The sequence below is a fragment of the Loxodonta africana genome, chromosome 17 (genome assembly GCF_030014295.1).
Source record: "Loxodonta africana isolate mLoxAfr1 chromosome 17, mLoxAfr1.hap2, whole genome shotgun sequence".
NCBI lineage: Eukaryota > Metazoa > Chordata > Mammalia > Proboscidea > Elephantidae > Loxodonta > Loxodonta africana.
In genome coordinates this window covers 66,825,437-66,840,715 of record NC_087358.1, presented here as the reverse complement: position 1 = coordinate 66,840,715, position 15,279 = coordinate 66,825,437, and the positions used below count along the sequence as shown (strand labels likewise).

General features: G+C 42.0%; 1 protein-coding gene across 4 annotated transcripts in view; it reads right to left on the bottom strand.

Moving 5' to 3' along the window:
- Window positions 1-2,320: 2,320 nt before the first annotated feature.
- LRCH1 (leucine rich repeats and calponin homology domain containing 1) overlaps window positions 2,321-15,279 on the bottom strand; it is a 250,924-nt gene continuing 237,965 nt past the window's right edge. For 2 of the 4 annotated variants that reach the window (XM_064270122.1, XM_064270123.1), the window contains one exon: window positions 2,321-3,330. In XM_064270122.1, the coding sequence (XP_064126192.1) occupies window positions 3,220-3,330 (111 nt within the window). In that variant the 3' untranslated portion in view covers window positions 2,321-3,219. The other 2 variants (XM_064270125.1, XM_064270124.1) reach the window with 2 other exon arrangements.

Below are 15,279 nucleotides of genomic sequence, written 5' to 3'. Positions count from 1 at the left end.
TATGTATATGGGTATATTGTATATAGAATTAGTATATATGCATCTATGTATAGCATATTAGGACAGTCCCTGGATGGGGCAAACAGTTAAGTGCTCGACCACTAACCGTAAGGCTGGTGGTTCGAACCCACCCAGAGGTGCCTCAGAGGATCTGCTTCTGAAAGGTCAGTCTTGAAAACCATATGGAGCAGTTCTACCCTGCACGTATTGGGTTGCCATGAGTCAGAAGTGACTCAATGGCAACTAACAGCAAAAACACAGCATATTAGTGTATATATATATAAAAAAAAAAACCCCAACATCTCATTGCCGTCCACTGGATTCCGACTCATAGCTACCCTGTAGGACAGAGCAGAACTGCCCCATAGGGTTTCCAAAGTTGTAAATCTTTAAGGAAGCAGACTGCCACATCCTTCGTCCACCAACCTTTCAGTTAGCAGCTGAGTGCTCTAACCACTACGTGAACACGGCTCCTCGTACATAGAGTTAGTGTATATATGGAAACCCTGGTGCTGTAGTTATTAGGAGCTACACCTGCTAACCTTTTGATCAGCAATTCGAATCCACCAGGCGCTCCTTGAAAACCCTACGGGACAGTTCTACTCTATCGTACAGGGTCGCTATGAGTTGGAATTGATCAGACGGCAACAGATGTGGTTTTTGTTTTATGTGTATATATAATTCTCCTGATACATCTATATATATGTATAAATATATGTTTTTCTTATATATAATCACATAAGATGACTGCTATGTTTCAGCAGTGACTTTTTTTTTTGTACCACAAGAGTCAACTTTTACATCCGATGGATAAAGTCAGTCAAAAGATGGTTTGTACAAATTCAAAGTTTTAATGGCTGTTAAATAATAAAAGGAAGGATATTTTCACTATGTACAGTCTGTTCACTCAGAGTACTGTCAGCTGGTCATGCACATTTATTGCACATATAAACAGTGTACAAGGATGAGGACATCCTAGCCATACAAGTGCTGCATTTAAAAGAAAAAAAGCCGCATTACAAAATACTGAAGCCATTTGTATTATACAGCCAACCTCAAGAAAGTACTGAAAAATATCAAAAGAAATATTTTAATTTCGAAAAAAAAAAAAAAAAACTCTCTAAACAATGATTACAGAGCTTCACGTTGCCATATATACAGTGTAAAAAAATATTTCCAGACCCTGCATTCTGAATGCCCGTCAAGGTGCAGCAACCTAAATTCCTATTTATATAACCTTTGAATGCCGCTTAAATTGTATATGCTCTTTGTTCAAAATCTCTTTCTACTTTACATCATTATGCTATTTGACAAGACAGGTCTTTGTGCAGTACAGGAAAATATTAAAATATACTTTACGTTAGGTTAAAGTGCACAGTACATTTGAGAGGACATAATTGCTAGCTGCCAATCCAAATGACAATTTTCGGCAAGCTCTCCCTTCCCTGGGAGGGAGGGAGGCCTTTGCGCCAGTTGACCTTAGCCTGGGTTCCATGCAGGCTGTCCCCTCTTGCTCGTGTCTTTTGTGTTCTCCTTTTTATTTGTCTTAGAAATTGCGGCAGCTGCTCCTGCTGAAAAACTTGTTATGGCTTTCCCAGAGGCGAAAATGCAGTCAGCATTCACGACACTTTGAAAGACTAATTACCGGAGTATCTGTAACTGCAGCGTGAGTGTACCTGCATATAATTGCTTAAAATAGGCTATCGTGTTAGGTGAAGCCTACGTGAATCTCTCAGACTGACAGTTTCTATTGCTGCTTCTTCTCTGGTCATGTTCTGCTTTAGCTACTTCCCCCCTCCCCGGCCCCCACCCCTTGGCCACTCTGCCTCACAAACTTACTTCACCTTCTCCTCAGCCCCCCATTGTGGTGCAGGTAGCTGCCCCACCAGGCTCACTGACAATGCACTTCCGAGTTCACACCTCATACCAGAGACCATGAATCTTGCAGTATTTTACAGAGTACTTTGAAAACCAACTGAACTACCATAAGGTGAGTATTTCTACCTCGCAGAATTGTTTCCTCTTTTAAAACAGGCAGTTATAACCTGGTTTCCTGACCCAGGTCCTCTGTGCTTATTCAAAGCTTCCCTTAAAAATTTTTTTTGGTTAAAACAACAAACTTTTTCTCATCTCCACTTTGCTATCCCGTTTCCTCCCAATCTACCTTTGGTGCTAGACTTCCTTTAATCACCCAAGTTACAGTGCAAAATTATACTTCAAGACACATGATGCTAACACTTTTTGTGTTAAAACGTGAATGTTTTGTGCATAGCAAAATAAGTATGAATCCAGAAAAATAACTTCATATTTTATCTTCAAGTTTAATATGTCTTTTTTTTTTTTTCCATCATGGCTATTTACAAGTAACTCTGGGGTGCTCTCTTGATTTCAGTCCGTTCATTATTTGAGGGGGACAGCAGGGCTGCTGGAATGTAGGAAACTGGATGGAATGCAGACATATAAATAAGAACAATTGTTCCTCAAACCAAAAAGTAACTAATGCCTCCCCAGGAAACAGTTCTTGTCACAGAAGCACCGTTTTTTTTCTTTGTTTTTGCTTAGAATGTTTTTGTGAGTCATATACACCAGAAAACATGATTACTGAGACCTACGAGGAATAGAAAATAACTGAATATTTATAATATTAAAATAAAGTGTTTAACCACAAAAAAGCAGTAATAAAATAGTTTTCCTCATTTACAATTTGCATCCAACGGATGAATAACAACTCACTAATAAATAATATTTATATAAATATTTTGCATGTCAAAAATAGTTTTTTAAAAGGCAATGGTCTCAAGAAACAATCCTGAAAAATTTGGTGGTGAAAAACCTGATGGCGTCCCCGCCCCCCACTATCTATATAACGAGTTTGGTTTTTGTGAAACACATGCATCTTGCTGCAAATCAGTTGGGCCTGGTGCTTTGGTCATGGTGGTCGGTGAATGTGGAAGGGATGGAGACACTTGAAAAAGGCATTGATGTGCTCAGTTCTTCTCGACCAGCTACCTCACTGGTTTCAAGATAAATACCTGTCAAGTCTTAACATGGGAGGCCAGTCCTGAAATGAACCAAGTCCCCCCTAAGGTCCTCCCTGGGACAGAAGGCCTTTTCAATTCAACTAGAGTTGAGCAACTGACAGGCAGTGAGTGGGAAGGTGGGTGGAACAGGTTCTGAGAGCAGAGTTCGTTATCTCCGATGGAAAAAGAGGTGTGGGCTTCATGTGAACAGAGCCTTTGCTACGGTTACATCTAGTAACGCTTGCACGGTAATACCCACTTTTACCAGGCCTTTCTCTTCAAGGATGTGATGGGGGAGACACAGTTTCTCCTAAAAGAAAGAAGAACAGAATATCACTTTTTGGATGATTGGGATCAAATCATAAAATCTTGCTACATAACTGCCCATTTTTTCATCTTAGACTGTGCTCCTCCCCTTGCTTTCCTGTCTCTGCCCACTGCAAAGACCATTCCCCTGTGTGCAGAGAAAATACTGCTTTTTCACAAGTGAGTGTTGTTCTACACAGGCTCCCCATCACCCTGAGATGAGCAAAAGATCTAGACACCAAAGAAATCTTTACACCAAATAACACAGAGGCAGTCAGAAACCACACAAGAATATATTAACTTAAATTTTTATAAAGCAAAATTGCAAAATAGCATGCCACATATTGTAAAGTAACTCAAATAATCATCTATACAGGCCACACACAGTTGTACTGACCATAAACCGCTATTTAATTCACTTCACTTCCGGTGACCTCTGGAATAGCCATGTGTGGGGAGACTTCATGGTTTATGAAAAACAAACAGCCTTGTAAATAAGTAAAATTTAACTACAGCCTTCGATACCCTCTCTTTTAAGACTCCTTCACAAACCTGTCAAAGACACAAATGTCCCGCTACTTTCTCACGTTGTGTTTTTCCTCTTTGGAAATGTCTAACACCTGCTCTTCAAGGAAAGTAACTGACGTAGCTTCTTGTTACAAAACAGAACAGCTTACCAAATAACATAAAGAAAGAATTTCACATCTTTGTCATCTGATAGGGCTTTTTTTTTTTTTTTAGGGCAGTCTCCTTGGGTAGAAATGCCTCCACAGCAAATACCCTGCTTGTTGACCTGATAGCGATGTGTTCTCCACAGCCCAGAGACCATGATTTTTAAAGAGCGTTTAAATGGGAAACCAAGCAGAGTGTATCGTCTAGGATTGCTTCCTTTTGTGCTACTCTTGGCTGAGGAACCAGATCTTCCTGAGCCGCTCCATAAATTACCACAGATAAAGGCTTTCTGCTCTTAAGACCTTCAAAGGTCACCATGACATCCTCCATAGCTCACTGGGTCCTACGCTCTCTCACCATCTTACTCCTCCTCCCCTCCTCTTTATCTAACCTGAGGTAAATTCAGAGTATTTCTGACTCTGACTAAACAGAGAGGAGAACTGGCCCATAGGGTTTCCCAGGCTGTAAATCTTTAAGGAACCAGACTACCACATCTTTTTCCCAGAGTGGCTGATGGATTCTAACTGCTAACCTTTTGGTGAGCAGCTGAACAACTTAACCACTGCACCAAGGGCTCCTTCAACTCTACCAAACCCCCAAAAACCCTGACCAACTGCTGTGGAGACTGTTCCAACTCAAGGCGATCCCACAGACTGTCCCATCTGTGAATGGTGGCCCAGTGGCGTGCAGAGTGGAGGTTCCATACTGGAGATCATGAGAGGCAAGGGCTGGGGGCTCACAAGAGACGGGGATGGAGAGTTACTCAGGCCTCAGCCTCCTGCTAATGCACTACCTGGACATTTCACAGACAGAGTCTACTGTACGGTCACCCTCTTCTTAGATCTGTGTTTTTCCAACACGCATTTCTGACCTACCTGGTCTCCTTGGTGCTAAACTAGATACAGACTCCAAGGTTCTCTCTTTCACCTTCACATCTGTCAATGAAGAGTGAACAAAAGGCATTCTTTCTCTTTTCATTTTGGCCTCCTGAAGAGGTGACCGGATAGATTTGGAGGTACCTAAAAGGACTTTTTTTTTAAAGGACTAGTTGAGGCCATGGTGGTTCAGTGGTAGAATTCTTGCCTTTCATGCAGGAGACTCGGTTCAATTCCTGGCCAATGCACCTCATGTGTAGTCACCACCCGTCTGTCAGTGGAACTTCCAGACCAAGACTAGGAAGAAAGGCCTGGCAACCTATGTCTGAAAACTAGCCAATGAAAACCCTATGGATCAGAGGGGTCTGATCTGCAGTCAATCATGTGGATGGCGCAGGACCGGGTAGCATTTTGTTCCAATGTGCCTGGGGTCACCATGAGTTGGGAAGGGGGTGACTCAATGGCAGCTAACACCAACCAAACCCATTGCTGTCAAGTCGATTCTGACTCATATTGACCCTATAGGGCAGAGCGGAGCTGCCCCACTGGGTTTCTAAGGAGTGGCTGATGGATTCAAACTGCCAACCTTTTGGTTAACAGCCTGAACTCTTAACCACAGGTACATTAACACTGACTATAAATGAATTTAAATTGCATTGTAATAGGATCCTAGTGGTTTTCACGGAGAATGTGACAGCAGACTGTTTCAGTATACCCATGAGCTTCTTTTTTAAAAGTCAGAGCAGATTATGGTATCCTAAGTGAAAATAATGCTCTGACCCTCTCTGACGAACTCGTGCTTTGTGATGCTTCTCAATTCCAATGGTGGAGTCTATTAGGTTCACTTACATCGCCTCACCCATCCCTCTTCTCAACCACAGCAAACAAGGCTGGAAAGACAGGCAAGCAATAAAAACAAAATATTAACCTTGAAGGTTTATTGAGCACCTACTACTTGCCTGGCCCCAATGCCAGCAGTTTTCATTTATTATTTTCTAATGACAACCCTGCAAGGTGTATGTTAACATCCTCATTTTATGGATGAGAAAACTGAGGTGCAGAGAGTTTAACTGCTAAACTCACATAGCCAGTAAGTAATGGAACCAGGATTTGAAACCGCTTCTGTCTCATCTTAGAGCCCAGGCTCTTTCCATGACATTGTGTTGCCAATCAAAAATTCCTTAATCAATGAAGGAGTGTGTCCAGTCTACAGCCCGTTACAGGAAGAGGTCCGCTAGCCCCTGGAGTGCCATCTAGGAAGTGCTGATCAATTTCACCATCAGGTGGGATCACAGACCCCAGCCCTCAACTCAGTGAAAGGCATTAGCTCTGCTACTCGGCTCGTTTGGCTTCTTTTTCAGAGCAAGGGGCAGACATGCTGTCCTGGCAGAAAACACCTCACGGGAACAAGCTACGCTGCCGTTGTTGCCTGGCTCTCCTTATTCTATAGTTTCTTATCTTCCCAAACTGCCACAGACCTACTTCCAGGGCAACTAAAAAAAAAAATAATAATAAAAGTTCACGTTGATTCCGAATCATGGCAACCCCATGTGTGTCAGAGTAGAATTGTGCTCCATATAGCTTTCAATGGCTGTTTTTTTCTGAAGTAGATCATCAGGCCTTTCTTTCTAGGTGTCCCTGGGTAAACGTGAACCTCCAACCTTCCGGTTAGCAGCCAAGTGCATAACCGTTTTTATTACCCAGGGTCTCCTCCAGGCCAGCTAGTAGGCTAGAATGAAGTCATTTAAATCAGCACATTTCCTCTTGTTTAGCCTGTTTCTAGAATATAAAGTCTTGGCACCAGATCGAGCCTTATAACAAAAATAGCTGAGCATTATGAGATGGCTTCTAGGTCCAGTTCCACCACACGAGCATGCTGGAGGCAGTTTCTCCCAGTGTCTACTGGAGACCTCGTCAATCACTTTACACGATTATGGAGAGGACTTCTTGGCACTTCTCACAGATTCTCTATATGCCAGCCGTGTACTTCCATCCTCCACACCTCCTACCTCTTCACTCATCCTCTCTACCCACTCCCCCTCACCTGGCTATTCCTACACACCTTTTAGGACTCAGGGTCAAAGTCCACTTTTCCAGGAAGCCTGCACGGACCCCTTTCAATGCATTTTAGAAAATCCCATCCCTGACTCACCACAGGAATTCATACTGAATTCCTCTTTCTTCTAAGGCCCCACCACTCCTGGGGTCCCCACACTATAGCCTGCTGGTCAATCCAGCCTATAGCCTGTTTTTTTTTTTTCAAACCAGACTTGGAGAATGTTTAATAAATTAAATGTTTTTACAAAGACCAGGAAGAAGCTAATGTATCCCTCGTTAAATTATTATATTATTCTCTACCAATGTTTTCCAAACACTGAGGGTCCTGCCACTTTTACAAACATATAGACCTTGTCATCATAATCTACAAATGAAAATACAGGATAGATATAAAATTTAAAATGTAGTATATTTGTGGAACTATTTGGGACAGCAGGAGCTACAGCCTGTCCTTCTAAATAAAGTTTTATTGGAACACAGACATGCTGATTCACGTGTGTATTGTCTATGACTGCTTTCACACCACAAAGGCAGAGCTGGCTAGTCGCAGTAGAGACTGTTTGGTCCACAAAGCCTAAAATAGTTACTATCTGGCCCTTCACAAAAAAAGTCTGCTGACCCTTGGCCAAAATTGTAAGCCTTCTGAGAATGGGACCATGTCATAGTTACTAGCATATCGCTGGGCCTATCAAATGGATAGGAGCAAATGAATTAACAAGAATGAACAAAATCACATTGAAAAGCCAAGAAATCTGGACCCAGTTTAAAAAAAAAAAAAAAAGAATAGAAAAATGCGTATTTTGTAAACATAATTGTTTATCAAGAGCTAATGTCAAAATCTGAAGCCTCGTTTAAAACCTGAATTTCCTGAAATAAAATCATATTGAAAGATTTTTCAGCTAATCCCAAACCACTTTCAGGCTCCTGGGATTGTAACCCTGCTTCTAGTACCTCCACCCTTTGTCCTCATGACTCATCCAGGGACTGGCATGGATTTTAGAGACAATCCAAGCCACAATGAACTAAATGTAACTTCTAACTCACAAACAAATGCCATCAGTATACGTAAAGTGCCTTTATTTATCTACTCGCATTGCTGAAATTCCTACATTGTGGTATTACTTTTGGGTCCCTCGAGCCCTTTCCACCATTCCTGTTTCTTAAGTGTCTAGTAGTTCACACCCTCTCCATAAGAAAAGTGAGTGCATGTGAACCACAAATCTACAAATACAAGGGATGCATTAATTTGTTGGAGGCTGGAGTCCATCCAGAGACACCTAGGAGGAAATGACTGGAGATCTACTTCTGAAAAATCAGCCACTGAAAACTGGAGCATACAGCTCTACTCTGATACACACTGGGTCACCACGAGTCAGAATGGACTCGAAGGCAACTGGTTTAATAGTGAGTTAAGAGCTCAGCTGCTAACCAAAGGGTCGGCAGTTCGAATCCACCAGTTGCTCCTTGGAAATTCTATGGGGCGGTTCTATCTGTCCTATGGGGTCGCTATGAGTTGGAATCAACTAGACAGGAACGGGTTTTTTTCCTCACAAATTTTGGAAATTCCGACACTGAATGGAGAGTTCCTCACCAATTGGAAGAACTAGAGAAAGAAAAGGTAAATGAGTATTTTAAAAAGAAAATGTAAATAAATACCTGGTAATTTTTATCAGGTATTGGAAGGAAGTAATGGTAAGTGGTCTTTCATGTGAGAAGACAGAGATTCAGCAGGTACATATAAACCGCACACCAAACCCCTGAACACTTCTCAGCCTGCAAGTTTGTGGGCCAGGCATTGCCAGTTACGATGCAATGGCAGGCACCAGTCAGTGCCCAGGCACCTTGGAGGGGAACCTCGGAAGCGCTTAACATTCTAAACAGACATTAACGGCCTGACAATGGGCAGAACGGTTCATGTAACGTTTTGCCTCAAGGTCCAAATTAACTGTTCGACTAGTGACCATACTACTTGATGAAAATATACCATCCAACAAATCCCAAGAGGAGCAGCACATTAGGGTGTAGATAAATTAACGGCATGAAAAATGAAAGTGCATCCAAAGAATATTCCAGACAGCAGAGTTAAAATATGAAAGCAGCTACAGAATGATGTCGAGCCAACACTGGACAATTAAATCTAATCTTACATGACTGTTCTACTCAGTTTTTATTGATAGCATTTTCTTTCAGCTGGCCACCCAGTAAGTAATCTGTTCTTCCCCCTTGCCCTCCAAACAAGAAAAAACCAAAACAACAGTGGCGACCATTAAGGGAAGCCTCAATGCACCGCAGAACTGAACACAACCAACCAGCTGGAAATGCTGAGAGTTATTCTGGGTCCACATGAATAAACGTATTGATGGACCAAAAAAAAAAAAAACTTGGAATAATCACCCAAAATGTGTTTATTAAGCAACGTATGGCTCAGGGTGCTTATCAGACATTGTTCAAAGGGATTTATTCGTATTACAGATTTAAGAATACAAGATAGCACCAAGGGCAATTCACTTCAGTACAACTGTGGGTTATTCGTACACAATTGAGGTTAGATAACTTCCAGATACCCTGTGTTTCACCAGTCAACACAAAGTCAGGAGGAAAAAGCCCAGTTAACTCAAGCTATTCTCATGTAAAGAACGTTTCCTGTGAGAAAATCTGATCTGACTGAGCGAAGAGCAATCTCTGGGAATTCAGTTTTCTACCTATGTGGGGCTTTCCACAATTTCAAGTCTCCTGAACTCATGGGCATGTTTGGAAAAATAAAATTATCTTCATGAACGGTTTGCCTCTTAGTAAACTAGAGATTTATCTTAAGGAAGTTAATGCCATTACCTCCCCAATCCAACTCAGAAACGATGTTTGGCAACCAGGATTTAAACTGAAGCATCAGGTGACTGGTTGACCTTGGAACACAGCCTTCTCATAGTATAAAGACATCCCAGAAACCAGGAGTATCTTGGCCTAGGTAAGATTCTTTTTTTTTTTTCCTTTCAATTACAATCTGATCACATTGCTCAAAAAGCAGATATATTTCACATATAATGATCCTCTAGGCTTACTTACAAATAAAAACAGTTTGCAAGTTAAAGTCATTGGCAATCAAAAGCTAAATGGAAATTTCAAGTAATGAGAGAAACAACATTCTTCTAAATTAAGAGCAATCTTATTAATGGCTTCTGTCACAGTCACCCCAGCCCAGGACTAAGAATGTTCCATGACTCATGGCTTTATGTGCAAATGAACACAGTCTACTCAATCACGTTCTGGACCTACAGTTGTTATGGGATGCAGCAAAAAAGCAACACTATCCCCTTCATTATTTAAAAATAGAGATCCTCTTTGGAAAACGATTTTCTAAGAGTCTCAGGGTAGAGCTAAGAAGCAGGAAGAAGTGAAACATACAGAAATTTGTGTGCAAGCAAGTTCTCCGCGGTGAGCTGTAACAGCCAGGGACACTCCTTTGCCCAGAGACCCTCTGCACAGCTCTGCTCAGGCTGCAGGGCGAAGCGGCTTTGCTCAGGGTAGAAGGTGGCAGCACCCCTCCCCGATGCCCCTTACAGCTCCGGCTGCAGAACACAGGGCGGAATCCAACTGAATTCCCAGCAAAGCAATCATTCCCCAGGTGGTACTTGCCCACTTGGTCAATAGTGTTATTTCTACAGATTTTTATAGACCAAATTGGGCAAGGATGCTATTTTTCTGTCTCCTCTGCAAAGCAGCCCCTCAAGAGCACTGTTTCCCATTCCTGAATTAGGATTTGAGGTAAATACTGACCCCAAGGAAAGACTTCCGTACGCTAAGTTCTGGAATCCTCTTCTGCCCTACCCCGGAAGCACACACCAGGAGAGAGGAGAGAACCCCAAAGCACTGCTGCTGGCACCACGTGGGTGAGGAAGCATGAGGCGTGCCTACGCTTTGCTGTTACTCTTGCTTTTCAAAGTGAGAGGAATTAGTTAACGCAAACTGCATTTTCTAAAGTTTGTGCTTCTGGAAAACCTGATTTCTAAGCGCTTAGCTTCAAATTCGAGAGATGACTGAGGAGATGACAGGGATGAGTGTTTGCAAGGCAAAGGCTCCCGTGGGGGAAGGACCCCATAATGACCAGGTGACGGCAGTGGTGGGAAGCACATGCAGACGTTAGGCAGACAGCGCATTCCAGCGGTAAATGAGATAAACCAGCACTACAAAGAGAAGGGGGGCAAGACAGAAGTCTATAAGGTCCCTGGAGCGGAGGGCAGAAGTTGGTTGTGGGGGTTTCTCCCCGAGTGCCAGCAGAGTGTCAACAGTCTTTCGAATGTGACGAAAATCCAACTGCAGGATGTCACACGGAGAGCAGAGGTCAGCCTATTCCGAGGGCAGCCATTAGAATAGAAAGAGACAGTGCAGAAAAATTAAACATAATTGAAAACACACAGAAGAACAGCTGGAAAGAAGCACATATTTTTGGTTACTAGCAAATGGCAGGAATAACCCTCATTTCAACCAGGTAAACCCCATTTCACCATCAAAGATTCTTACTGTATTTCATAAGGAAAGCAGACTAGCCAAAGGACAACGAAACCCTTCACTCATGATGGCACCATTGGGGAATAGCATTTGTGCAATTACGATGCCGCCATTAAATTGTTTCAATATTCAAGGGTCGTCAATGGCATAAAAATAGAGTTCTTCATTTGGACTCAACCTTAGCAAACTTTAAAGTCAATAGTCGCCCCTTGTCACCATTTTCTTAATGCACCTGTTACGCTTTGGAGACTAAATACAAAGTGCTTTCTCAGAAAGTAAACAAATGCACCTAATTTATTTTCATTTTAGGGACCACTGGTAACTCCAGTGGATGTCTGTTCTAATGATGTCCCTACATGTGCCAAGAAGTACGTTAACTTTCATATTTTTGCAACTACATCTAAATCAAAACTCTAGAGGCAGCTTCTTGGATATGCGGTTTGAATGAAAGCACATCCCACACCAGGTTCAAATGGAAATTTCTTCACCGCAAGGACAGGTATGGGGCGGCAGGGTGGTGGGACAAATCTTCCTGTTCTATCTTTTCAGAAGTCACCACACGAGGAGGTCAACCTTAGAGCTGATCTGTTTTACCAGCTAAACACAAAGTGCTCAGTCTTTTGAGCTGACCTATTTTTTTTTTTTTTTTTTTATGGTTCCCTGTTGCTGTTGATGTCAGGAGGCAAACAGTTTTCTGATCTACTGAATTCCCGAACCAGGGATGATTACAGCGTAAAGTTAATGGTGATTATAACTGAAATGGAATGGCAACAGGAAAGAAAAACGTGGTTTTGTTTCCAAATAAGGACTGAAGATATTTGTGACAGAATTCATAAGTGCAGCTTTATCTCTAAATTCAGCAAAGCATTTAAAATATACATATGTATTTTTATAAAATACTTTATTACAATATTGCATTTAATTTAGCCTCATTGATAAGCAGATGCAAATTACAGAGCAACTGAAAGATGGATTCTAAGGTAGAGATTTTGTCTTGCTTAATAGCCTCTGAAGTTAGGTTGATGCCCTCAGGTACACAGAAATATATAATCAACAGATTGAATAAAATTAAAAACAGTCCAATTTTATTTTAATTTATGAAGGTAGAGATACTCTTAACAAAAGACGTGTTTAGGTATTGATAAGTCATGTTACATCTATTCAGATAAAGAAAGGATCCTTACATTGTATGTCAGTGATTTCAAAGTATCAAGCTTCCACTGTCAGAGTTTTCCCAAGAATTAAAATAGCTACCCATAGACTGGATCTCACTGTGAGGGGGATGAGTGGAAGTCAGCTGGTCAAGGACCAGCAAATGGGGAAGCACCTAAGAAAAGAAGTTTTCGGTTGCAATAAGAATTTTCTATTGCAATATTGTGCTTAACCAGCGAACTCTGAGCAAAGCAAAAGCAAAGTAAGAGAGAAGATCAGGCATCCACAAACTGAAATGTGATTTTCACAAAAGTCATATTTCCATGTGAAAAGAAAACCATTTTGGTATTTCAAAACATTTCCCAGAAGCCTATGGAAAATGTCTGATGTGCTCCCCAGTGACGCCATCAAGGAACTAGACTCAGATGTCTTTGAAGTTTTCCGTATACTTACTGAGAAGTATACGTGTCACGTATATTGTCAACAGCGAGGAAACAGTTTCATGATGCCACAGATTCTGGGCCTAATTTTGGATTACAGTCAGTAGGTCCTAGAGTTACAGTATATGGTGGGTGGTTTAAATTAAATCGCTATCTCGAAAGAAAACTGGAGCAGTGGGGGGTCAGTGGTAGAATTCTCGCCTTCCATGTGGGAGACCTGAGTTCTATTCCTGGCCGATGCACCGCATGCGCGACCACCACCTGTCAGTGGCGGCCTGTGTGTTGCTATGATGTTGAACAGGTTTCAGCAGAGCTTCCAGACTAAGACAGACTAGGAAGAAAGACCTGGAGATCTACTCCTGAAAATCAGCCACTAAAAACCCTACGGATGGCAACAGATCACAACAGTCTGATACTGCTGTGCACAGGGTCACCATACTTGGAAGCCAACTTTACGACAGCTAAAAGTGATGGATCTAAGATTGTCTGGCATGTAAAAATCTGAACCACCACAATGTGTGATGTGTGGGTTGCTGTGACCACCTGTGACTGCTCTCTGATTCTAGCCCTGTCACATAGCCAGTGGTGGTAAGACACCATGCCTCTGCTGGGATGCAAACCAGGGCTGAAATTGCTAAGGGAAACTGGGACTTTCTGAACTTTATGTTTTTCAAATGTCAGTTTTAATGACAGGGACCTTAGAGGTTACACTTTCTTTCTTTCTTAAAATTAAAGTTGAATGGAAAGTACTAAAAAAGGAAGGAAATTTAAAGAGCCAAATTTCAACATATATCTGCAGAGCAGCGGTCATTTAGTGAAAGGCACCTGAAAACAGCTCATTCACTCACTCGTCAGAGTAAACTGCATATGCTAATGGACGTTGTATTGAGCAAGACCCAGCATCTCCAGAGGTTACACAATTCTCTTAAAATCAACACAAGAGCGTGTGGCTGGGATGACTATTAAAAAAAAAAAAAAAGAGTTGCTCAATTTCCCCAAATACTATGGACACAGACAGTAACGTGGGGAGATCATGGCAACAATACAGAATCTTGTTCCTAAGTTTCAATGCTTGCTAGCTGACAGCAGTTTTGTGGGGAAGAAGACTAAGAGCTGACCATATCTAGCCTCGAGTGTATGTAGACATTTAGAATATACTCAATTTACTTAAATACAATTTTAATTATTTCAAGTCAATATGTTTACCAAGTATTTTTTTTGTAATCTAAAATATCATGGTCACATGGTCAACTTGGAAAATTTAAAGCCCTAATTTAGTGACCAGGGAGCCCTGGTGGCACAACAGTGAAGCACTCGGCTGCTAACTGGAAGGTTGGTGGTTGGAGCCCACTCAGCGGCTCCGCAGGAGAAACACCTGGCAATCTGCCTCTGTAAAGGTTACAGCCAAGAAAACCCTGTAAGCCAGTTCTACTCAGCCACAGGAGTCTCTGTGAGTCGGAACTGACTCCAGGGCACCTAACAACAACTGCCAATTTAGTGACCAGGTGTAATTTGGCTGGCGGTGGAGAGGTGAATGGGGGAGAGATTTCCAGAGTTACCTCCAAATACATGAGAACTAATTGACACTTTCATGGACTTAGAGAGTAACTCTAACATTAGAAAGCTAATGTGTCTAGAAATGCAACTTAAAACTTTTTTGAAGATGCTGCTTCTAAAGTGATGTATTCTCTATCATGCATACAGTTAGGCTGTCGGAGCACTCACCAAGGGATCTGGGTCCCCGGAGGCACCCTTGCTGTCGGAGCACTCACCAAGGGATCTGGGTCCCCGGAGGCACCCTTGCTGTCGGAGCACTCACCAAGGGATCTGGGTCCCAGGAGGCACCCTTGCTGTCGGAGCACTCACCAAGGGATCCGGGTCCCAGGAGGCACCCTAGGTGAAAGGGTGCTTACAGGCATAGTACACGCTTCAGCTGATTTTAACAGACATGGCTGAGGTCACAAACTAGAGTTTGGTGAATTTTCATATATTATGAATCACAAAATTAACATTAATAAAATAATAAGGGTGTCAGTCTGCCCCTCTGGTTATTCAACCTCACGACTAGCCACTGTAAATGTAAAATTAGGAGACATTTTGTAATAAGAACTCTAGCGCCCAAAAAATGCGCATTAGTATATTTTAAAGTGATGCTGAAGCCACTGATCTGGGGAAGAAAGAGATATAAGGCTCAAAGAGGATACAGAACTCATCTGTCTTATTTGCAAGATAAAAAATTGTGGCTTCAGT